Source organism: Equus asinus, chromosome 15 (assembly GCF_041296235.1).
Source record: "Equus asinus isolate D_3611 breed Donkey chromosome 15, EquAss-T2T_v2, whole genome shotgun sequence".
NCBI lineage: Eukaryota > Metazoa > Chordata > Mammalia > Perissodactyla > Equidae > Equus > Equus asinus.
In genome coordinates, this window is record NC_091804.1 from 19,988,554 (window position 1) to 20,013,081 (window position 24,528).

Consider the following 24,528-nt stretch of genomic DNA (forward strand, 5'->3'; position numbering starts at 1 on the left):
AGTTGTGGCATGTGGGACACTGCCTCAGCATGGCCTGATGAGCAGTGCCATGTCCCCGCCCAGGATTCAAACAGGCAAAACCCTGGGCCACCAAAGTGGAGCCCACAAACTTAACCACTCGGCCATGGGGCTGGCCCCTTGACTTACATTTCTAACATATAACGCAAAAAACACATCCATCATAATAAGACCAAACTAAAACTAGCAGTGTTCCAACTGTATCATAACTTAGTAACTGAAATTTAATAGCTCTGTTGTTTTATTTTCCTTTAACTATTTCTCATCAATGAGGTAAGTCAAGTCACTTTGTTGTTTAGCTAAACTCCACAGTTCACAGAATGGTGTAACTGTGTAGAAATGTGCTTGATGTCTAGTTCTGCAGTTGTCTTGATCCCTTTTTAGTTCGTGCATGTTGCCTCATATCAAAATAGACCATAGTAACAAATAGGAATAGATGAGAAATTATTGAGCAAGTAATCCATCAGCCGCAGCAAATTCTCATTTTTTCCACATCTCATCTACTGTCTCTGCCAGGCGGTAGCAATTTAGGAGAGGAAAAGTTGGCAAACATTAGTGAAGAACACATGGGCAGTTTGGGCCCCAAGGACAGGTAATAAGTTTCTTTAGCTACCACTGTGTCTATCTGTAATGATAACATAAAAAGTTTACAAAGAAGCCTTTCTGCTGGACAGATTTACCCAAGCTTTTACAAAAATTAGATCTGGTAACGTTTTTTTCTTTAAGATTTTATTTTTTCCCTTTTCTCCCCAAAGCCCCCTGGTACATAGTTGTATATTCTTAGTTGTGGGTCCTTCTAGTTGTGGCATGTGGGATGCCACCTCAGTATGGCTTGACGAGCTGTGCCATGTCCACGCCCAGGATTTGAACCGGCGAAACACTGGGGCTGCTGCAGCGGAGCGCACGAACCCAACCACTCGGCCACTGGGCTGGCCCCCAGATCTGGTAACATTTTTAGAGTCTGCATGTTTCTATAAAACTGATTAAAGATTTGGGCATGACCATAACTTCTGTGATACAATAATCATCTTATTATTATTCTGCTTGCAGCTTTAAGAAGGGCCAACATGCTTCACAAATAGATGTGGGTACATAAGTCTCACTTGGGATGGTGGGTGAGGGGGTGACTTGTGTTCCTTTTTACTTTGTTTCTAAATATCTTGCAATGAGGTTTACACTGTACAGCTACAGATAAGTCTTACAAATAAAGCATCAATTATATAAAGAACAGAAAAGAAAAATTAAATGTTAAAGAAGGAGCCTGGGGAACATAAAAGCATAAACCATCTTTTTTCTTAGGTAAAATGTGAAATTAGTAAAGAGTAGTAGTATACAGTCTAATAATTTTTTGTAGTTTTTCCTTTAACTTTTATTTTTCATGGGCCGAGTGTGTGTGTGTGTAAACATCAGCTAATCAGTTTATAAAACAGCTTGTAAAAGACCTCAACATACTTGGATCATAAACGTTTCACTTACAGTTTTATATTGGTCTAGATAACTCCTAAGACCTTTACTGGTCATTCTCAGGAATTTTTGGCCCAATTCCAGAGTTTTTATTTCCTCATAAAGCAAACACAGCTGTAAAAAGCTTTGGTACAAACATCCAAACTTGCGCATGGATTAAAGTGCCGTTTGGTCTGCCCCCGTTTGGTGTTTGGAGGTCACTGGGATTGTCCAGTCATCCCAGAGAAGAGTTCTCTTCTGGGTGACTTGGTGGGTAGGACCCCAAAGGATCACAATAGCCTGCTGATTTGATTTTGATTTGCATCTCTTCAGTATCAGCAGGGCTGAAGAAGTTTTCAACTGCTTATTGGCCATTTGTATTCTGTAAATAATGTATTTCTATCTTTTACCCATTTATCTATAGACCCAAGGTTTTTGTGATTTCATTCATCATTCAGCAAATGAATGTTGAGTGTCTGTTATTCGCTTGCATTAGTTTCCTATTGCTGCTGAAACAAATGACCACAAACTTAGTGGCGTAAACCAACACAAATTTATCTTACAGTTCTGTAGGTTAGAAGTCCAACACAGGTCTTACTGGGCTAAAATCAAGGTAAGGCTGTGTTCCTTTTGGAGGTTCTTTTTCATCTTTGAGTGGCCACCCACATTTCTTGGCTCTTGGCCCCTTTCCTCCATCTGTAAAGCCAGCTACAGTTGCATCTGTGTAACCGTTCTTCCATAATCACACCTTCCCCTCACTGTCTTCTATCTTCCTCTTCCACTTTTAAGGTCCCTGGTGATTACATCATGCCTACCTAGATAATCCAGGATAATCTCCCTATTTTAAGGTTAGCTGATTAGAAATCTTAATACTATCTACAGCCTTAATTCTCCTCTGCCATGTAACCTAACATAGTCACAGGTTCTGGAGATTAGGACTGGGACATCTTTGGGGGGCCATTATTGTGCCTACCAAAGTATTAAGATGGGGATATGGAAGTTTAAAAAAGGATCCTATCCACATAGATGCTACAAGCTAGTGGGGAAGACAGATGATTAATCACAATTTTCTTCTTTTATATCATTTGTCAGATTTTGGCATTAAGATTATTCTACCTTTATAAAATGGATTTGGGAGCGTTTCGTCTTTTGCTATGACTTAGAGTGATCGCTTTATAGATTGGGTAGAACTTGGCCGTCAAACTAGTCTAGGACTAGTGCCACTGAAAGAAGTAGATCTTTAACAAAGTTAATTCCTTTTGAAGTTATTGATCTTATTAAAAACTGTAATTAAAATAAGTTTAAGTAGCTATTTCTGTTTGGAAGCTGTAGCTAGTTTGACAAAAAAAAGAAAATATTGAAAAAGAGCTAATTTTATTAGATAAAATGATTGCATCCTAGAAACCTCCAGATTTACTCTTGGCTTGCTCCCTCCCCTCCAAGTCTTCAACTTGAATGTCACTTCCTCAGCAAGTCCTTCCACCGTATCCAGAATTGGGATCCCCCTGCAATCTCAACTTCTCCTTAGTACTTAGCACTTTCTAATCCACTATATGTTTTACTACCGTCTCTCAATAGAATGCAAACTCCATTGGGGCGGGGGTTTTTGAACAAATAGTCTGTTGTATCTACATTTTCAGAGTTTACTCACCTGTTTATTCTTCCAAGCAAACTTCTTTATCTTTTAATTTTTTTTCACAAAAGTAATACATGCTTATTGTAAAAAATGCCTACATTACAGAATCTAGAGTCCTCTTTTCTGCCATACCCCTTGCAATCCCACCATCTCAAGGTAGCCACTGTTAATAGTTTGATGTGTATCTTTCCAGACTTTTCTATGCATGTACATATATATCCTTTTAAAAATAATAGAAAGATTAGAGTATAGTATGTGTACATAGTGATTCTGCCGCTTTTTTACTTAATATAGTCATCTTTCCAAGTTAATACATAGCTATCCGTGTCATTCTTTTAAATAGCTTTCTGTTGTTACCTTGCATTGGACACATTGTGATTCATTTAATCATTCTATTAATAGATTGATGTATTTGGGTTTGAATTTTTCTTTTTTTGCTATTACAATCAGTACATCAGTGACTATCTTTGTACGTGTATCATATTACTTGTGATGGCATTTCTTCCTAGAAATGGAATTGCTGGGTCCAAAGATACATACATTGCACATTTTTATATATTACCCAGTTGTCCTCCCAAAGGGTTGTACCAATTTTATATTCTCAAAAACATTATGCGAGTTCCTATTTCTCTACAGCCTCATCGACATGGCATATCCTCAGTCTCTTTAATTTTTGTCAGTCTGATAGTCTCTTTATTTTCTCAGCTTTGTTGAGATGATAGACTCTTGTTTCAATCACTTCCTCTTTACCCCATTGGTGAGGGATTCCCACCCTAGGGTTATGGGTTATGGGGATGGCCAAATACAATACCTGACACTGGACAGGTGAGATTGACAGCAGTTTATTAGTTACATATACTCACAGGCCAGGGGAGGAGGACACCACAAACCATTCAGGGCCACACAGGTGTTGCACTCGGGAATATAGTGAACAACCTGAGGCTGGGGGTGGGGTGGGGGGCAGGCTTTGTAGCAGCAAGAGGGTGAGGTGTGCCCCTGGTTCCTGCAGGGGATGTGATTGGCTTGTCTGAATAATTCCTTGGACTGGCAGAGAACTGAAACCTGCTGCTCAGAGATAAGCAGAACTGCACCTGGTCTGTCCACTTGATAAGGAGAATTGTTTGGCCAGGGCAACTTTTAGTGAGGCCATTCGAGGCCCTCTTAATTTTTTTTTTTTAAAGATTTTATTTTTTCCTTTTTCTCCCCAAAGCCCCCCGGTACATAGTTGTATATTCTTCGTTGTGGGTCCTTCTAGTTGTGGCACGTGGGATGCCGCCTCAGCGTGGTTTGATGAGCAGTGTCATGTCTGCGCCCAGGATTCGAACCAACGAAACACTGGGCCACCTGCAGCGGAGTGCGGGAACTTAACCACTCAGCCACGGGGCCAGCCCCAAGGCCCTCTTAATTTTACCAGATGTCAAGGTAGCGTAAAATATTGCATCTTGATTTCAACTATTCCTAGTGAATTATGAGAGTTCTTTTTGGGTATTGATTTTTGAATGACTTTTTGGCATCTATTATGATGATTTTTTTTTCATTTAACAAACTCATGGATTATTAATTTCATATACACTAATATTTAATTTTATTTCCTTGAGTTGCATTTAGGAATGTTTTCCCCCCGAACTTATAAATATGATTGGTTTGCAGTTCCTTCTATGCTATCTTTATTGGGAAATAGTGTTATTTAAGGGGAATTGTGGCTTCATAACATGAAACAGCATTCTAACTTTTCTGGGCTCTAATGTGGATTTACAGGGCCAGGATTATCTGTTCACTGAAAGTTTGAGAGAATTCTTCCATGAAACCATCTGAGCCCAGAGCCTTTTTTGGACATATTTCTTGGATAAGGTTTTCAAGATCTTTCTTATTTTATAATGTTATTTCCCAGAAAATAGTCCACTTTATCAACGTTTTCATATGCATTAGAACAGAGTCAGGGGGCTGGCCCCATGGCCCAGTGGTTAAGTTCTTGCCCTCCACTTCGGTGGCTCAGGGTTTTGCTGGTTCGGATCCTGGCGCAGACATGGCATTGCTCATCAAACCATGTTAAGGCAGCATCCCACATAGGAGAACCAAAAGGACCTACAACTAGAATATACAACTATGTACTGGGGGGCTTTGGGGAGAAGAAGAAGAAAAAAAAAATATTTTTTTTAAAAAAAGTCTTTCTTGGGCCGACCCCGTGGCTGAGTGGTTAAGTTCGCGCACTCCGCTGGGGTGGCCTGGGGTTTTGCCGGTTTGAATCCTGGGCATGGACATGACACCGCTCATCAGGTCACATTGAGGTGGCCCACATGCCACAACTAGAAGGACCTGCAACTAAGATATACAACTAGGTACCGGGGGGATTTGGGGAGATAAAGCAGAAAAAAAAAAAAAAAGATTGGCAACCGTTGTTAGCTCAGGTGCCAATCTTAAAAAATAAAAAGAATAAAAATTTTAAAAAGCCTTTCTTAAAAAAAAAAAAAACAGAGTCAGATGTAGTATTCTCTTATTTTCTTGGTGTTCTTCAGATGCAAAACCACATTCTGTAAGAAATAGGAACACAGAACCATAGAGAGAGATTAAACTGAGATCAAAACAAAGGTGGGGTGGAAATTGGCTGAAATGAAGGGAAAATAAACAAGCAGAATTAAATATCTTACTGGAGAAAACAAAGAGTACCCTTGACTCTGAAGAAAATTAAATCCGTGATGGTGAAGAAAAACTTGAGATACTCTCCCAGGAGACAGAGAAAAAGGACAGAGATCTCATTGACAGTGATGATCAATGTGATAATTTTAGGGGAGGAAAAACCCCAAAACAATCTGTTCACAGAATGGACAGAAACAAATTAGAAGAAAACTTTTTTTAAGCTGAAAAGAAGATCTCTTTTATTTCTGGAAAATTAATAGGAAAAGTCCCACACTGAGACTTATACTGGCAAAATGTTTGACTTTTGAGGGTAAAGAAAAATCCCAACAAGCACCGGGGAAATCGCTTACCTAAAACAGACCAGTGTAGCTTTGCTACCGTTTTTTTGGAGATATAATTGACATATAACATTATATTAGTTTCAGGTGTACTTGTACCATTTTGAAAGCCAAAAGACAATGGAATAAGGACAAGAGTCTTGAGGGGAAAAGTTTGAGACTCAAGAATTCTGTAACAGTCAAGCCACCATTTGTGTGCAAAGATAGTAGAAAGGCCTTCTTACCTACCTAGGGTAAAGGCTTAGAAAAACATTACATGCAGGGTCTTCCCTGAAACCACCAGTCAAGTGAAAGATGGATCTGAAAGAGGAATAGAAAAATTAGAGCATAAAAAACTGGCAGTGACAGTGATACCAATTAAACAAAGGGTTGGCAAAAGCCAAAAACAATTATTGCAAAAGAGGATTTTGTGGCTTAAAAAAAAGAATGTAAACAAAAGCTGGATCTCTCATCCTGGATTAAGCAGAAAAAAAAAGTAGGTGTGAGGACAGTAGGCCAGGAGATGGAAAGACACGTTAAGTTTCTCTTTATGTAAAGAGGAGTATAAAAACGAATGACTTGTCATTTTAATAATTTGTGAAATGTAAACTGTATTTTTATTCGATAAACTTAAAGGCAATCACCAGGAGAATTAAAAACAGGCTTTCTGCCTTGCAAATCACTATAGAAGATAAAAGCAAATATGGAAAAGTTCAGAAAATAGCAAGGAATAAAAACTATAAAATAGGATGATCGATGACCAAACAAATCAGCTATAACAGCTGAGATATAATGGGTGCAATCCCAGCCAAAGTGGAGGCACTCCAGCTTTTAGGACAAGCCCTTTGTGGCTCTAGGCTTTTGCTAATGCCTAACCCTAGGCCTGGCTTTCTTCCCGACCCTATTCAAGGCTAAAGCCTCAGTTCCCGGCTGACTTCCTCCCGGCAGTCCTCCCCGGCCACCCGGGGCGAAATAAGCACTCGCGGCACAGAACGCGGCACGCGCGTGCGGAGCTGGTGCTCCAGGTCCCCCCTCTCCCTCCCTCTCACCCCCGGATGCAGCGTGCGGGCCCGGGCCGGGCCTCGTGTCAGGTGCGGGGCACAGGGTGAAAGCACTCAAACCCTGCTGGATTGTAATGTCTTTTTCCTCGTCGTCCGCCCTTTCCCGCGGACGGCGACCCTCCGCAAGCAACAAGTTTCAAACCCGCTGCGTTTCCTGACGAGCGGAGTCACGGCCACTCGAAGTCTCCCACACGCGCGGCTGCGGTCCCTGCGCCCGGGCGGTCTTCGCTCGGCAGTGTCAGATCCACTCGCGACGGCTCGCCCCGCCCCCAGCGTGCAGACTTGCAGGGTCTCACAGCATCCGCTGGGAGGCCGCGTCCGGAAGAGCAACAGCGGGAGACGAATGGGGCTCGGGGCTCAGCGTCCGGAGACCCTTCCCCAAGCGAGAGGGGCTCCTCTCGGTCCCCAAAGATGTGGCGGAGGGCGCGGTCCCACTGGTTTCATTGGAAAGGAGAGACTAGGGGCTGAGCCCAAGGGCTTGGGGAGTAACAGACGACGAGCAGAAAGGCTCGGGGCAGGCTCACTGCCCCCTGGAGTGGGTGGGACAGAGGGGTCCCACGCGGGGGCCGGGACGCAGACACGAAGGGGTTAAGGCACTGCGCCCCGCCCCAGCCCGGGGATTGGCGGCTCTGGGGGGCGTGGCCGGAGGGCGGGCCCTCGTTTGCCGCAGCCGCGGGTGGGCGGGGCCCGGGCGCGGAGCGGGAGGGGCGCGGAGCGGAGCCGGGCCCGCGCCGCGCGCCCCGCCGGGCGGGCTTCGGGCTGCGCCAGCTAGCCGGGCCGGTGGCGCCCTCGCCGAAGACCCCGCGCTGGACCCTGAGGCAGCGAGTAAGTGAGGCAGGCCCACCGTGGCGCCCCTCCCAGCTCCGACCTGTCGCCGTCCTCGCTGCACTGCGAGGCTTGTCCAGCCAGACCTGGAGCTGGGGAGGGGGCGCGTCCCGCTGCTGGGGTCCCAGAGGGGAGGAGAGTGGAGATGAGGCGGATGATGTCATGGATGTTTCGCGGAGCCTGGGGGGAGGTGGCGGCCGGAGGGGGTGCGGCCCGGATTATGTCACCTCTTCCCTCTGCGCCCCGCCCCCCGGGGCCACACGCGTTGGTAGGGAGCACGGGGAGGTGCGGTGGGATTTCCTCCACCGCAGAGACCCCCGGGCACCTCCTCGGGGCGGCCTGTGGCCGGGGTCTCTATCTCTTGGCGCTGCGGGCAATGGGTTGCTGGTGAATGGCGAACACCCCCACCCCCCGCGCGGAGGCGCGTGTGTGCGCGCGTGTGTGTGCTGGGGGAAGGGGGGGGGCTGTCAGCCCCCTCAGTCCTGAAACACGGGCTTCATCAGAGCCAGAAGCTAGGGGATAGGCCCCTTACCCCTTTGTCGCCAAGGGAAGATGGATCTCCCCTCACACATCCCAACCAAGAAGTTCTGGAGACCTCTGCACCCCCAAAGGCCCTCCAGTGCCCCTAATCCCTTTTCTCCAAAAGTCCTTCTTCCAGGAAGCCCTTCCTGATTTTCCTGTCCGGATTCATTGCCTCTTTGCATTGCTCATAACTAGCATTCCCACACGCATTCCCTCTGCATCTCCTCAGTGTCAGGCCAAGAGACCCCAGGACTCTGCCATCTGTGCCACCGGGGCATCCACAGGCCAGCTCCGGGGAAACCTCAGAGTGAAATCTCCATGGAGTAGCCTGAGCCAAATGCTCCAAGACCCCTCCCCACTAGAGGAGATCAGGGATGCTGTCCTGGGAGGCAGCATGTAGATTGGTCCTTGAAGGATGCAGGATGGGCACAGAGAGATGGGAAGAGATTTTGTGTGGAGTGGAGAGAGGCTCAGGTTGGGGGAAATAGGATGGGCAGCAGGAGAGGCCTTAGAGCAGCTGCAAGCTCTGCTCTGGTTCTGGGGGCTGGGAGGAATGCCACGGGTTTTACCCATAATACATTTACTTCTTAAGATTCCTGTAAGGTAGATGTGAGAACCCGAGGTGAAATAACCTGCATGCGGTTCCACCCCTAATCAGCTGAGCTGGGATTTACACTTGGAGCTGATGCCTCCAGAACTCTGTCTACTGCACTTGGCACTGCTCATGGAAGAATTTGGGCAGAGCAGGGACAAGATTGCCTTTGCCCTTTAGAAAGAGTCCCCTGGCAGCTGCACAGGGGAGGGAGTGCAGCGGAAGAAAGGCCAGTGAGGAGTACCCAGTAAGGGTGCTGGCAGGAGGGGCTGCTGAGATCTTCAGGGGGTGAATGGGCTGAGCTTGGGACCTCTGAGACCCCAAGAGAAGGGTGGAGTGTTCCCAGCTTTGGGAGGGACACAGGTAGGGAGGGGCTGGGTAGTCACTGTGGGTTGGAGGGATCTGCCCCTGGAACCCCCAGGTAGAGTCCATTTTGCCCCTTTGTGACTGCTAATACTCTGTGTAATGTCCCAGACACTGAGGGACAGAGATAGAGGCAGAGTCAGGCAACAGGCTGTCATTCCAGGTTGTTGAGCTGATGCCATGAGGCTACCTTTGCAGACCACACTCAGTAAACTGGGCCAGTTCAGGTCTCTGACCCATAGAAGAGGCTCAAACCCTTCCCCTGGGCTCAGTTTCTGCCTGCCAGGGAGACATATGCCCCTCCTTGTCCTGCCAGCTCCTTGCCTGGCTTTTGAGGAAAGAATCTGCAGCAGCCCAAGCTTGAGAAAGGCAAGGGGCAGGGAACGCTTGCATGGGATTGACTGTGACATGTTAGAATTATGGCAAGAAGCTCTTTGGGGAGCAAGGCTCCAGGGAGAGCTGCTGTGGGTTGGCAGTCAAGGATTCCCCAGGTAGAGCACAGGGAGAGGAGGCTCAGAAGACAGTCTTGGGACATCATTTTCATCCAGGATTCTGGGCATCAGAGCCTGGCTGGGACCATACACACTCCAAGGGAACGGTGGGGTAGAGTAGCATATGATCAGCCCCAACCTATGGTCAAATTCTCCTTTCCTGGATCTCAGAGAAGGCAGTACTGCACTTTACAGTTTACAAAGCACCTTCCCAAACATTATCCCTGTCACTCTCACAACGAACATGCTCACTTCTGAGGTTTGCTCCTGCCCACATCCAGGCCTCTGGCATAGTCCCCATGCCTAGATCTCTAATCTCACTTTGGGCACTTTCCTTTGGCATATCAACACACTCAAGTTTATACCATGCTTAATTTTAAAATTAGAAAAGTGCCCTTGGATCCCAAACCACCTTAAATTATAGCTTTCTTTGGCCTTCTCTCTTAGCAGGGAATTCTCCCATCTTTCCCTCCAGACCTCTCTACTCCTGTAGTCTGGCTTTGCCTTGTGCCACTTTTCTGAAACCATTCTCTCATAGATGCCAGTGATGTTTCCACCTGCCAAATCCAGGGCACACTCTCCAATCCCAGTTTTGCCAGGCCTTTTTTTAGGGAGGGAGCTGCTCCCACATTCTTGAAGCCCCTCATCTTGGTCAGCAGGGCCTGCTCCATTCTTCCTGCTCCCACACTGCATCCCAGGCTTCTGGGGCTCTGCCACCCTAGCTCGATGCTGGGCCCCACCCACACCACACTTGAATGCTGGTGATCCCAGTCTCTCTTTCCATCCATATGTGAGAGAGAGCTTTCTCTGGTCTTCCGCAAAGCACCTAATTCCCCAAACATTCTCCCCCTGTCACGTTAAGGGTGTCACACCCAAACTGGCACCCTAGCCTGGATTCCTCTCTTGCCCCCACCCCCTAAGCCCCATCTCTATGAAGTTTTGTCAGTTGTTCCTCCCAAACCCTGCCCAGGCCTTCCTACTGGTTCCAAGCCTCAGGCCACTCAGCTTCCATCCTCCTAATCCCAAGCTGCTCCCTACACTGCATTCAGATAGCAAAAGAAGGGGGTTATGCTTAGGGTGGATGGATGGAGATTTCTGGGCTGAGGGCTAGCCGGGCTGGAATATGTTGCAGAGTGGGGACCAGGGTGAGGCATGAGGACACCAAATGGAAGGAGGCACTCACTCTCAGGGACCTGCACTTGCTGATCCTGCACTTAAACTGCACCCTCGGTGCCTCTCTTGCCTCACCCTAGTCTCAGCCCTGCCTGTGGGGACAAACTGGCTGAGGGAGGAAGGTGGTAAAGTGCAGCTCTCCGCACCTGTGGGGGGCAGACACCAAGAGAATGAAATTTTACAAAGGCAGTGGGGACTGGCTTAGTGGTGAACTTTCCAACCACCTAGGGCTTTAACTCCAGGTGTGGTGGCTAGAAGATTCCTGGAGGGCAAGAATTTTGTCAGGCTCCACTGGTCTGGGGCCTGATAGGAAAGACACAGCATTAGAAGTGGGCATCTGGGTAGAAGACAGTCCGAAGAGCACTCAAGGGGCTGTGGGGTGCCACCTGGACCCCTTCACCTCGAATGAGGAGGGCTATCTGCCTGGTTTCTGATGGGAGTAGGGGGTAAAGGCCTGAAGGGCGCCCCCTGCCATCTCTGATACACGCATTTGAGCATCTACACCCGCGGCAGGCACCTGGTGCCTCTGCCCAGCTGGATTATGCAGCTCTGTGGGGCAGGTGTTCCCAGGTGCGGACTTGAGACAAAGGAACCAGGAAGCGGGGCCTCCCTGAGTACAGGTAACCCGAGGCCCTGCTCCCCCGGCTCCTGTGGGCCGGCCTTAGGGGATGGGGCGCACTCCCACAGAGGGCTCGGAGGAATTCGCGGTGAACTGAGCAGGGTCAAGGTCCACAGAGAGCGAGGAAGGGGCGGAATCCAGGAAGTCTTCCCGGTGGCAGTGAATTCTTAGAGGGGTTCGGCGGGCGCCGAAGCAGCCCGGGCGCCGCGGAGCGCGGAGGCCCCGCCCCGCCCCCGCCCACCTATGGGAACGCCAGCCCGGAGGGAGGCACGGCCGGCGGCCCTGCGGCCTCTGCCCTGGCCTCGGCTAGCCTGGGGGCCTCTGCCTAGGGCCTGACCGTGGGAAGGGGGCCCTCTCGTGCCAGTTCCCCGTGCGGCCGAGTTGGGAAGACCTCCGGGGGGCCCCCGTGCCCCGCGCTGCCGCCGCGGTCCCCGGCCGTCCACGGGGGGCGGGGCGTGTCCGTGGTGGCGCCCTCTGGCGACCCAGAGGCGCGCAGCCGCGGCAGTTCCCGCGTACCGCCACCGAGACCCCCGTCCCCTCCCGCGCCCGCCGCCTCGGGGCTCCTGGCATGCGGCAGCTCGGCGAGGTAGGTCCTTCGTTCCTCCCATTTCGCAGAGGAGAACACTGCAGTCCGGGATGGCCCAGTCGGCCCGTCCAAAGTCGCGCAACTGGTTCGGGCCGAGCCCCGACTGCGAGAGTGAGGCACATGGCCCCTGCAGACCAGGCCGAGGAGGGTCCCAGGCTTGAGAACCCGTCGGCCCCCCACCCCCTTGGAAAGGCAAGGAGAGGAGCCTGCGCTGGTAGTGAGCCTCCACTTCTGCCCTTGACTGCAACGCTCTAGGTTAGGGGCCGGGAAGGACCCCCGCCCACAGTTTTTGGATAGGGGTGGGTTTCTCTCCTTCCCTTTACATCTGAGGTTCCCTACTGGATTCAGGTATTGCTGTCTCCTTCCAATCCCATCTCCTCAGCCCATAAGGTTGGGATATCCAGGCCCAGACCCTGGGTAAAGAACGCCTAAATTCTGGGGGCTGTAGTGAAGAATTGAGGCTCATGGAGTAGGTGGGCTTGAGGCGTGGAATGCTGAGCTGAGCAAAGCCAGGAGGGTATGTGCATGGTGCCCTGGGTTGGGCTTTGTCGGGTGGGCAACAGGCAGCCCCCATTACCAAGTTATCACTCTTACCCCAGCCCCATTCCTTCACCTTGGGTGTCTGGGAACTCTTGTACCCATTGTAGGGAAGGGGACACTAAGGGGCAAGGTGCAAGTGGTGCTGGGGCAGACTTGGCTGGGGGGTGGGGGGTGGGACTGACCTATTTCTGCCTTCCCACCTTGTGCCCACAGTGCCCTCCTGGTTTAGTCATGGCGAAGCTGGAAACACTGCCTGTGCGCGCTGACCCAGGGCGGGATCCCCTCCTGGCCTTTGCCCCGCGGCCCTCTGAGCTCGGACCCCCGGACCCTCGCCTGGCCATGGGCAGTGTGGGCAGTGGGGTGGCCCATGCCCAGGAGTTTGCCATGAAGAGCGTGGGCACCCGCACAGGGGGTGGGGGCAGCCAGGGCAGTTTCCCTGGCCCCCGAGGCAGTGGCAGTGGGGCCAGCAGGGAGAGGCCAGGCCGCTACCCCTCAGAGGACAAGGCTCTCGCCAACTCCCTCTACCTCAATGGCGAGCTGCGGGGCAGTGACCACACAGATGTCTGTGGCAATGTGGTGGGCAGCAGTGGTGGCAGCAGCAGCAGCGGCGGCAGTGACAAGGCCCCACCACAGTATCGTGAGCCCAGCCATCCACCTAAGCTCCTGGCCACCTCTGGCAAGCTAGACCAGGTCAGTCCCCAGGCCTTTTATGGGGATGGGAAGCAGCCCAGAGAGGAGGGTGAAGTGGGTCTTCTTGGAAGTTGGGTTGTAGGGGCCAGGATGGAGGCTGGGCTGGGGAGCCATGGGGTGGGGCCTTGGGGCCAAGTCTACCTGGTGGGTCTAGGGCAGAGACCTGGTATGGAGGGGGCATGAGGTGGACACTCAGCTGGGAGGGACTCCCAGGATGGATATCTAATGGGGGGGGTGGGGGGTTGCTGAATAAGTCTTGGCCAGACGGAAAGGCTGGGGCCGAGGCTAAGGCCCATCCTGATGCCCACTCCCCCTTCCTTCCTTTTACACAGTGCTCAGAGCCGCTAGTTCGGCCTTCAGCCTTCAAGCCCGTTGTACCTAAGAACTTCCACTCCATGCAGAACTTGTGCCCCCCACAGACCAATGGGACCCCTGAGGGACGACAGGGCCCTGGTGGTCTCAAGGGTGGGCTGGACAAGTCTCGGACCATGACTCCAGCAGGTGGGGGTGGGGGCGGCCTCTCAGACTCAGGCCGGAACTCACTCACAAGTCTACCCACCTACAGCTCCAGCTATAGCCAGCACCTGGCGCCTCTCAGTGCCTCCACCAGCCACATCAACCGCATTGGCACTGCCAGCTATGGTGGTGGCAGCGGCAGCAGTAGCGGTGGTGGGTCGGGCTACCAAGACCTGGCAACGTCTGACAGTGGGCGGGCCTCCAGTAAGAGTGGGTCATCCTCATCCATGGGGCGGCCAGGCCACCTGGGATCCGGGGAGGGCGGAGGTGGAGGCCTGCCATTTGCAGCCTGCTCACCACCCTCGCCCAGTGCTCTGATCCAGGAGCTAGAGGAGCGGCTGTGGGAGAAGGAGCAGGAGGTGGCAGCTCTGCGGCGTAGCCTGGAGCAGAGTGAGGCGGCGGTGGCCCAGGTGCTGGAGGAGCGACAGAAGGCATGGGAGCGCGAGCTGGCCGAGCTGCGGCAGGGCTGCAGCGGGAAGCTGCAGCAGGTGGCCCGCCGTGCCCAGCGTGCCCAGCAGGGCCTACAGTTGCAGGTGCTGCGGCTGCAGCAGGACAAGAAGCAGCTGCAGGAGGAGGCAGCCCGGCTGATGCGGCAACGGGAAGAGCTTGAGGACAAGGTGGCGGCCTGTCAGAAGGAACAGGCTGACTTTCTGCCCCGGATGGAGGAAACTAAGTGGGAGGTGCGGGCTGGGGGCTTGGACCTTCTCCCTTGGTATCCCCTTCCTTCCATCCCTCTGGAGAAACCCAGAGGAGTAGCCCACCACTATCACAAGAGGAGTGAAGTGGGGGGGGGCAGTGCGAAATTGATTAGGAATGTCTGAGGACCAGAGCTGTCCCTGGGCCGTGGAGATCAGCCATGTCTGTCCTGAGTCTGACGAGGGTGCCCCGTGTCATTTCTGCCCAGTCTGACAAGGAGCCGCCCATGAGCCCTGGGGGTTGGGGTGGGGTGAGCGAGCTCTGCCTTCACCCTGGCTTCTCCTCTCACCTGATCCCGCCCAGGTGTGCCAGAAGGCTGGAGAGATTTCCCTCCTGAAGCAGCAGCTGAAGGACTCGCAGGCGGACGTGTCCCAGAAGTTGAGTGAGATAGTGGGGCTGCGCTCGCAGCTGCGGGAGGGCCGGGCCTCGCTGCGCGAGAAGGAGGAGCAGCTGCTCAGCCTGAGGGACTCCTTCAGCAGCAAACAGGCCAGCCTGGAGCTGGGGGAGGGCGAGCTGCCCGCGGCCTGCCTCAAGCCAGCACTGACCCCTGTGGACCCGGCCGAGTCACAGGATGCGCTGGCCACCTGCGAGAGCGACGAAGCCAAGATGCGCCGCCAGGCCGGGGTGGCTGCTGCTGCCTCCCTGGTTTCCTTGGATGGGGAGGTGGATGCTGGGGGAGAGAGTGGGACGCGGGCCCTGCGGCGGGAGGTGGGGCGGCTGCAGGCTGAGCTGGCCGCTGAGCGGCGAGCCCGGGAGCGCCAGGGTGCCAGCTTCGCAGAGGAGCGCCGCGTTTGGCTGGAGGAGAAGGAGAAGGTCATCGAGTACCAGAAGCAGCTGCAGCTTAGTTATGTGGAGATGTACCAGCGCAACCAGCAGCTGGAGCGGCGGCTGCGAGAGCGTGGGGCTGCCGGAGGTGCCAGCACACCGACCCCGCAACATGGCGAGGAGAAGAAAGCCTGGACCCCCTCCCGCCTCGAACGCATCGAGTCCACAGAAATCTGATCCCCTAGCTGGGCATGTGGCCTTTTGACAAATTCCCTGTCAAAGGCCAGAGTCCCCAATATCCCCCTCCCTGCCATCTCTCTTCCCCACATCTCCTACCATATCCCCAGACCAAAGAGGTTCTCAAAGCAGCTGTGACCAGGTCCCTCCCAGCTCTACCACTGCCCCTTTGGGCAGCCCACTCGAACCCTCTTCCCAAAGAGGGAATGGAGGGAGGGCAAAGTGAGTGGGGATGAGGGGCTCCGGCAGCAGGGGAGCCCATGCTCCCTTTCTTGGCCCTCCCTCATTGGAGATGGAGGCAGCAGGCCTGCAGTGCTATGAGGTGCCCCCACCCCTCAGTGGGTTTGGGCTGCTACTGTTGGCCACCCTGTGTCCAGTGATGCTCTCTGTGCTCACATCCTAGGCCATGTAGCCTGAGGGGGCCTGCATGGGGTCTGCTGAAGCTGACAGACCTTGGGTTCCTGGCCTCTCTCCTTCCTGCACTAGTCTCCCTCCCTGGGCAGATTGGCAGGACAAGTGAGAGCAGATGGCCTGTCTGTGGTTGAGAGGGCTACCTTCCCAGCCCCTCCCTGCAAGGTCTCTCAGGCTCAGGCCTCAGAGCCTAGCCTGGTCCTGAGTATGGGTCCATATGTATGTGTTGGGGGAGGGAAGGGCTGGGGCTGGAGGCTCTGCCCAGGAAAGTTCTGCCCTCCTGTTCTTGGGAAGGGTCACCTGGAAGCTTCCTAGCTCTACCCTCACCCTTCTAGCCAGGATCCACAGGGCGACAGCCCCATCTGCTTGGTTGACCCCTCACCTAGGGCCACTCTCCGGCTCTAACTACAGCTATTAAGTGCTACCTGCCTCTCAGGCACTCCCCTCACCCAGTTTCGGAGGTTATATGAGTGTCTGTGATGTCTTCCTGTGTCTTCCCCGACTCAATTCCCCCAGCCTCCTTTCATGCTCCAAACATCATTGTCCCAGGCTGCCTCTTCCCCTAAACCTTACCTTTTCTTCCAGTAGAAACTTCTGCTTGATCTTTGGTGCACTGCCCACTTCCAAGCTCCACTGGGTCCAAGCCTGAGCCTGAGGCCCTTGTTTTGGGGGGGTGGGGGGTGGTTGTGATTGCCCGTGAAGAACAAGGCTGCCCTGAGGGGAACACTGACCCCTGGGTTCCCAGGGCCCTGAGGTAGCCTGGTGTTTGCCAAGGGTAGGCCTGGCATGGCCATCAGTGGGGGTTGGGACAGCCAATGTCACTTCCTTCCTCCTCTGGGGGCCCTCTCAGAGTCCATCTTCCCGCAATAGGAAGGGAAAGGCAAATTTCTAATTCACCAGCAATAACAATTGGAGGAGGGTTGGCCCTCAACCCTGGTATTTCTCTTTCACGCTCTTCCTCCCTCCCCCAAGACTGGGTCTGGAGGGCAGGGTGGAGAGAGCTGACAACTACTGTGAGCACGTCCCCCAATCCCTGACCAGCCTCCTCCCATGACTGGTGACTGTTTAATGAGCTGTGCGTCCCCCACAAAAACAGGAGTGCCTGTCTGTGCGGCCTCTATCCCTCTGCACAGCCCCTTCCCTGTGGCCCTCACCAGATCTCTGAGCTGAGTGAGGGGCCATCCTGGCAATCACTGCCCATTCCACTCACCCCTCACTGCACCTGCCCCAGAACCTGGGCCAGAGGGGTGGGGGGAAGAGAAGGCATTAGTACGAAAAAAGATAGAAAAAAAATATTAACAGACTCAGCTTTGGGACTTCCAACCACAAAAGAAATTATATATAAATATATATAAATATATATCTCTACCATATGTGATGGAAAGACTAGACTTCATTTTCTTTTCCCAAAGAAATAAAATGGAGAAAGCCTCTTGTGTGGCATTCTTTGGCCTGCTTGTGCCTTGCAGGTGTGGGAAGTGAAGCCTGGGTGAGGGGGTGTGGAGGGCAAAGCTGGAGTAAACAGGTTTCCCAGAGGAGGCATGAGACCGGAGGTGCTCACTGGACCATGCCAGGAGGTTGGCCCAAAGCCCAAGTTCCTCCATGTTGCCCAGGGGGAGTTGTGGTTCCACGCTTCTGCCGGATGGGGCTTTCTCTTTAGCCCAGACTGTCACCAAAAGGGTTTCAAGCTGGTTCCAGCTCAGAATCTGGACACCAGGCTGCTGGCTAGAAGGCAGGTGATTCAAGACAGCTAGATGCAGCCTGAGCCACCTTACAGCAATTGGCCAGTGTTCGAGGGTGGAATACATAGGCATGAAGGCTGAGAACGGGTGTGTAAGTAGTGGTGAGGCCCCAAAGGCAAAAGGGACCGAAGCAAGCTGCAAGCAGGGAGCTGACCATTGGGGGTAAGTGCTGACCTTTAAGATAATTCCTTTGGCTATTGTCACGAAGCCCCCAATCAAGAATGCATTCTGGTATAAGTAACACACGTGATTTACAGGGACCTCAAAGAATTGTTTATTTTCTCTCACCTGACAAAAAGTCTGGATGTGGTCATAAGTGTCAGAGGTGTTGATTCATCAAGGATTGGACTTCTCATCCCCCTCTCCCATCCTTAGCATGTTGTCCCCTCCATGCCACAAGGTGGCTGCCACAGCTCCATGAAGGGATTGACGCAGCACCACTTTATCATAAGAGTAAAAGCTTTCCCAGAACTCTGCCACCATATTTTCCTTTAAATTTCGTCGGCCAGAACCAAGTCACATGCTCCTCCCACTTCAAGGAAGGCTGGGAAATTGAGCATTTGGCTGATTGTCATGGCTGCCTAGGAGCAATCATAGTTCATCCTCTGGGGATGGGCCCTCCACTCTCTCTGGGTTCAGGTGGCAAGGACAACATCATAATCAGCAACTAACAGTGTTTGCTCTGGTCTGGCCGCAGAAAACTCTCCTTGAGCAGTGGTGTCCGTGGTCTGAGGCTCCAAATGCTCACACCCAGGCAAACAGTGCCCTCTACAGAGCTCAGGAATTGGGATGCCAAGTTTGCCTCCTCTTGCGGTGAAGTGTCCTCCCTGCATTGGTTTTGTCTCTCTGACAAGATGATGCCCAGGAGGGAGCACCATTTCTCAGGTCCCCTTCACATCTCTTAGGATGGGCAAAACAGCAGCCAGAGCACTGACAAGTGCATTGACGACTCTGACCAGCAGCTCTCCAGTGTCACTAGGCGTGGCAGTCTGGGGCCAGGTCCTCCTGGAAGGTCTCGGTAGAGTCTCTTCCTTGCCTAGTTGCCCATACTGACTCAGTTGTGAACCCCCCTACTTAGGAAGGTGGGGGATCACCCTAGCTCATCCGCCATAGCACTGGCCTCCTCAACCTCCAGCTCCTTACATCCATTTCTGCTAACAGGCTCGTCTATCCATCACTAAGTCTTCTCCTGAGAGCACTTTATAGATATATCTCTACTATAAATGCATGATTATCCTCATTGTATAGATGAGAAACTCAGTTTAGAGAGTTCACGTGACTTCGCCAAGGCCATAAAACCCTGAGTGCCAGTCTGGGATTCGAACCTGTATATAGATTATTCGATGACTTCCAGAGCGGTCCATCCACTGCGCTGTTTCCCTGCCGCAGGTCCTAGACTCCAGCTGTCTCCTCAGCAACGTCCTCCCATAGAAAACGTCCTTGGAAAACGCTGACGGAGTCTTTTGAGCCTCGGCCGCACCCGTCACTCGCGCAGCAGCCGGAAGTAGCGGACAGTTGGCCGGAAGTGGGGCTGTGAGGCCCGGGTGCTGCTGGAGGAGTCGCCGTGGTGCGGCAGACCGCGGGAGCTGGGCTCTAGTGTCGCGTCGCCCGCGCTCGCCAGGCTCAGGTGAGTGGCGGCGGCCGGCGAGGAGATCGGGGCGGCCGCTCCCTGCCGAGTTAGGCCTTGGCCCGCGCCTCCCGCCTTCCTGGGCGGCGCGTGCCGACGCCCGGCTCCGCGCCTCTCGCAGGCCCGGCTCTAGGGAGAACCGCGGCGACCCCCGCCACTCCGGAGTTATATGACCTTGGGCAGGCGGCTTATCTGAGCCTTGATCTTCCTTCTGTGAGGCGGAGATAATAACAGTACTTGCCTTACAAGGCTGTTGTGAGAATGTAGTGAGATATTCTGCCGCACCTAACGTGCATGCGAATCACTTGGGGATCTGGAGATCTGATTCTGTAGGTCTGAGGTGGGGCCTGAGATTCCGCGTTTCTGACTAGCTTCCAGGTGAGGCTGAGGCCGCTGCTCCGCAGGCCACACTTTGAACAGCAAAGTATTTTGCTTAGTAGCTGGGATGGGGTGAGTCTTCAGTAAATATCACTACGATATATACCTTTGGCCCATTTTTAACAGACAGTTTCTGGTTGCACAAGCCTAACTAAGAGTATTATTGATGTCCCCCTCCTTTTTTTCTTTTCAGGGTTGAGAAAAATAATTGCCCTTTATCTATCCGTATGAATCATGACACAGCTCTTCTGTCCTGACTCAGGGAACTTTGGGCCCTGTTTATCCCAGTTACGTTCATGGATCTGCCCCAGTGATGCTTCATTGCTCACTCCCTGTAGACCCTTGGACACTGCTTCGTCCTGTGGAGCTGGTAGCCAAGTGCTTTAGCACCAACATGGCTGGTGTTTTGTGCTTCAGTCATTTGTTGCTGCTGTAATCTGAATTCATGTTTTCTGCACTTTGGGCTCACTTTGTGAATAGTAAGAACAGCTGCCTTTCCAGAACTAGATTCTGCGACTTACTGTTCTGAATGGCCTTGGGCAGGTTCTGGGATGGAATCACTGCTGCCTGGTAGACCAAAATAAAACCTGGAGACGCAGCGCTGCATGACAACTGAGAAAATGAAGCCTTTGGCAGTTATGCAGGTCTAATTTATTTGTCAGTATGGTTTTCCTCCCCGTTCATTGGTTTATTTTTCTCATCCCCAGCAAGGCCTTGTCATTCATCATGCAAATTAGGCAACTTTGATATCAAAGAATTCTGAAGTTCCCCCACCACTTGCCTGAGATACTGTACTGTATGGCCTTGCAAATCTAGGAAAACAGATAAAATCAAGTGTTTGGTTAACAGTGATAGATACTTGGACCATTTATTTGAGAATTTTTTTCACGTGACTGTGGGTACACATAGATCTCTTTTTAAAAAAAATTTTTTTTTTTTTTGGTAAGGAAGAGTGACCCTGAGCTAACATCTGTTGCCAATTTTCCTTTACTTTTTTTTCTCTCCAAAGCTCCAGTACATAGTTGTATATTCTAGTTATAAGTTCTTTAGTTCTTCTGTGTGGGATGCCGCTACAGCATGAGTTGATGAGCGGCGTGTACGTCCACGCCCAGGATCCAAACCGGCAAACCCTGGGCCTCTGAAGTGGAGTGTGCAAACTTAACCACTAGGCCACTGAGCCATCCCCCAGATACTTCTGTTTATCTGCATGAATTTTGTCAGCCCTGTAGTAGTCTCATTTAGATGGGCTGAGAGGACATGACTTTCTGCTCTCTGTTGTTATACCCAGAGATTTGCTAAAGACAGAGTCCTATGAAACCTTTCAACAGCAGTGGCTCTAATAGAATCATCTATGGGGTCGTATCAGACTATATCTACCCAGACCCTGCTTGCCATTCTGATAGAGGAATAGCAGAGTCTTAGAAGGGAAGGAGAGGGCTATATAAGCTAAAAAAAAAATTCAAAGATGATTGTGATGTGCTGTTTTCTCTCTGATAAGCGTGGAAGCTAAAACAAAGTGGAGGGGATGGGCTGTTAGACTTGATTTTGGTTTGGCTTAGTTCTGTGGGTTACACTTAACTTGACCTAAACACCTTTGCACTAGTGCTTTACCTTCATAGTAGTAGCAGACCCCTCTCATGTAGGCTCTGCTCCTGTGTGGAAACAGAAGTGCAGAAGTTGAGTCTAGCCTAGTTAGTGCCCGCATTGATAGCTAAAGGTCCTTACTGTCAGTCTCTAAGCCCTTACCAGGGGTTTTAAAGCTTTGTAGACTCTGCAGAAGACTCCAGCACTTAGAGAAAGTTAGTTTTTTGCTGTTTTAGTTCTCAGGGTTGCTCAACAAATTATTTGCTAAGACAAGAATGAGGATTGAAGTATCCATTTATTTGTGGCAATTTTGTCAGGACAGAAGAGGATTAAACCTTTCTAGCAAAAGGATCAGAAATCAGAATTAAAGGATGAGATCCTGGGGCGGGCCTGGTGGTGCAGTGGTTAAGTGCGCACATTCTGCTTCAGTGACCTGGGGTTTGCGGGTTCGGATCCTGGATGCAGACAGGGCACTCCTTGGCAAGCCATGCTGTGGTAGGCGTCCCACATATAAAGTAGAGGAGGATGGCACGGATGTTAGCTCAGGGCCAGGCTTTCTCAGCAAAAAAAAAAAAGAGGAAGATGAGCAGCAGATGTTGGCTCAAGGCTAATCTTCCTCAAAAAAAAAAAAAAAAGATGAGATCCAGTAACTAGTAAACTGAATATTCTGAAGTGTCATATACTTAGTTTACAGTTAGCATGTGGGGGCTCCCTTCCTCTACCTAGCTTACTTCTAACTTCTGGACTGTAGTTTAAAATGAAGCTATTCAGCCTTGCTCAGACCTGTAACTGGAAGGTGGAAAGGTAAGACTCCTCGCTCCTGTGGAGTCAGATCGTTCAGGGCGGTTTGGGCAGTGCCTTTTGAAACAGCCACAGTCCAGGGGTCTCTGAGGTTCCACTCTGCTTCTTTAGGACCCCTAAAGAGGAGATAGGGAGGAGAGTATACTTGGGACACTTAAACTAAGAAAGGGGCTTTGTGAAATGACGCCAAATACCTTTGAACCTTTAGAGAAGGTGTCAGGAGTTATTGATTGTACGTCTCAAAGTGTTCCCTTCCCAGCTTTCTTATAGAGTCTCTGGGCGTCCTTAAGGAGGAACTAAGTCTCTTTCAGCTGTGTTTTTTCTATTTGAGCACCACTTTCTGACCTCTCCTTTGCAGTGCTTTTTCTCCCATGGTTCTGCTTTATTGGTTCTGTATCTTTCCTGTGTTTATTTCCTTTCCTTCCCCACAGTACTCAAGACCCAACTTCTGAAGTGGTCATATTTCAGACCTGTGTGTATAGATACGGTATCTACAGTAATGCTAAAAGTTGCATGGTGATAAAGTAAGTAGCTACTGTTTTGCTGTTTGCAGTTTGGCTCTGCATGCCTTTAAGATTCTTTATTTTGTCATTATTTCTGTTACTGGGCATCCGTAAAGGAGCTCTAGACAGTAGGAAGTGCTTACACTGGAAAGAACTTTTCAGCATTTTCCTTGAATGTTAAGGTTACTTTCTCTATTCACTGATTGTCTTCTTGAAGAATACCTTAATTTCCTCTTAGTACATTTAAATTTTGTAAATTTAATTTTTGTCAGAGTTGTACATATACATGGTTTACACAATCAAATAGTTTGGTAGAGCTTAGAATACTAAATGTTAATTCCCTCTCTTTTTTCCCTCTATTTTTGTTTCCCAGAGGCAGTTTAACTATTTGTCTGTTTCTTTTGGCATTTATCAGTGTATTTCTAGATAACATTTGTGTTGCTATTTCTTGATTTTTAGGACATACCTATACCTATAAAATCTTTTGATTTCTTTATTATTGACTTTGAGGCTCTAGGTCTCTTATATAACTACCCAAGCTCCCCTACTCCTTTTCCCCTCCCTTCATCCTCCCAATATAGTTTGCTCATAAGTTTTGATTAGGCTGATACTCAAGGTTTATATTAATAAATATTAGTCACAGCTGAGCAGAGTATAATATAACATTTTCTGTCTTGGACAACTTTTTTGTTTTCCTTGCGTTAATAATTTTTGTTACCATTGTTATGGCTTGGTTTTCTCCCTATTACTTCTTGGTCCCCAAATTATCCATTAGAAGTGTCAGTCTCCTCTCCTAGGTAATATCCATCTCTTCCAGCATGAACTCGTTGCTCTTTATGTCTGCCCACAGCTGTAGTCCTGGGATGTTCTTTCATCATTGTCCTGGGGTTTCCCTTTGCTTCTCTCCTATGTTGAACCCTAAATTCTGGATCCCATATCTCTTCTGTCAACTTTCAGGTCTTCAGAGATTGTGGTAATTCTCTTTACCTTGATAACTAAGGCAGCTTGTAAACCCATTTTTTTTTTTTTAAAGATTTTATTTTTTTCCTTTTTCTCCCCAAAGCCCCCCAGTACATAGTTGTATATTCTTCGTTGTGGGTCCTTCCAGCTGTAGCACATGGGACGCTGCCTCAGCGTGGCCCGACGAGCAGTGCCATGTCCGCGCCCAGGACTCGAACCAACGAAACACTGGGCCGCCTGCAGCGGAGCGCACAGACTCAACCACTCGGCCACGGGGCCAGCCCCTGTAAACCCATTTTTTAAATGTAGATTTCAGTCTGAGGTCTTCTCTTTGTTCTTTTTGTAAGTAGTATAAACTAACAATGGTGACAGCTAGGATCTTAGACTGTTAGAGGTGTGAGGGGCTTTTGAGCTCACCCAGTTCTAGCCCTCCAGCTCCCTGCACCTGGGAAGCCTATACATTGTTCAGGATCCTGCCCATTCCCTTGTTTGGGATCTGGCTCCTTTTCTCATCTCTCCAATACACCAGCAACGTGGATTTTCGAATCAGTCTTTGACATCAGACCCCACTCTGTGCTTTGGCTGTAACCTTCGTCAGATTTCTTAATCTCATGGAGTCTCCTTTTCCTCATCAACAATATGGAGAGGTTAAAACCTCCCTTTCAGAAAGGTTGTAAGGATTGGAGCTAATGCAGATAAAACAGCTCATACAAGGCTTGGCACGGAGGAGTCGCTAAGACAATTGTGGCTTTTGTTATTTCCATTTTGGGACTTAGCCTATGTTTTTGCAAATCA

At 50.6% G+C, this 24,528-nt stretch overlaps 2 protein-coding genes and 1 long non-coding RNA gene across 9 annotated transcripts in view; 2 read left to right on the plus strand and 1 right to left on the minus strand.

The window, feature by feature from the left end:
- Positions 1-5,506: 5,506 nt before the first annotated feature.
- LOC139040310 (uncharacterized) lies at positions 5,507-7,229 on the minus strand. The gene is made up of 3 exons (XR_011494594.1): positions 7,101-7,229; positions 6,301-6,372; positions 5,507-5,628 (listed from the first exon to the last, which is right to left on the minus strand). It is a non-coding gene; the product is annotated as an uncharacterized lncRNA (long non-coding RNA).
- Positions 7,230-7,797: 568 nt separating this feature from the next.
- LZTS3 (leucine zipper tumor suppressor family member 3) lies at positions 7,798-17,569 on the plus strand. 5 transcript variants are annotated; one of them, XM_014861877.3, is made up of 5 exons: positions 7,798-7,937; positions 12,313-12,475; positions 13,037-13,513; positions 13,846-14,709; positions 15,029-17,569. In XM_014861877.3, exons 2-5 carry the CDS (start codon positions 12,404-12,406, stop codon positions 15,725-15,727), a joined length of 2,112 nt encoding a protein of 703 aa, XP_014717363.1. In that variant the 5' UTR covers positions 7,798-7,937; positions 12,313-12,403; the 3' UTR covers positions 15,728-17,569. The 5 variants fall into 5 exon arrangements, with proteins under 5 accessions (XP_014717363.1, XP_070341755.1, XP_070341756.1 ...); XM_070485654.1 differs by having other exon boundaries at positions 7,808-7,937; positions 12,313-12,538; XM_070485655.1 differs by having other exon boundaries at positions 7,809-7,937; positions 12,313-12,497.
- Positions 17,570-17,725: 156 nt separating this feature from the next.
- Positions 17,726-24,528, plus strand: part of UBOX5 (U-box domain containing 5) — a 34,528-nt gene continuing 27,725 nt past the window's right edge. The window contains exons 1-2 of one of the 3 annotated variants that reach the window (XM_014861887.3): positions 17,726-18,042; positions 19,270-19,507. The gene's annotated coding sequence lies outside the window, so the exon portion shown is untranslated. Of the gene's footprint in view, positions 18,043-19,269; positions 19,508-22,701; positions 22,795-24,528 lie in introns of those variants that run through there. The other 2 variants (XM_014861884.3, XM_014861885.3) reach the window with 2 other exon arrangements.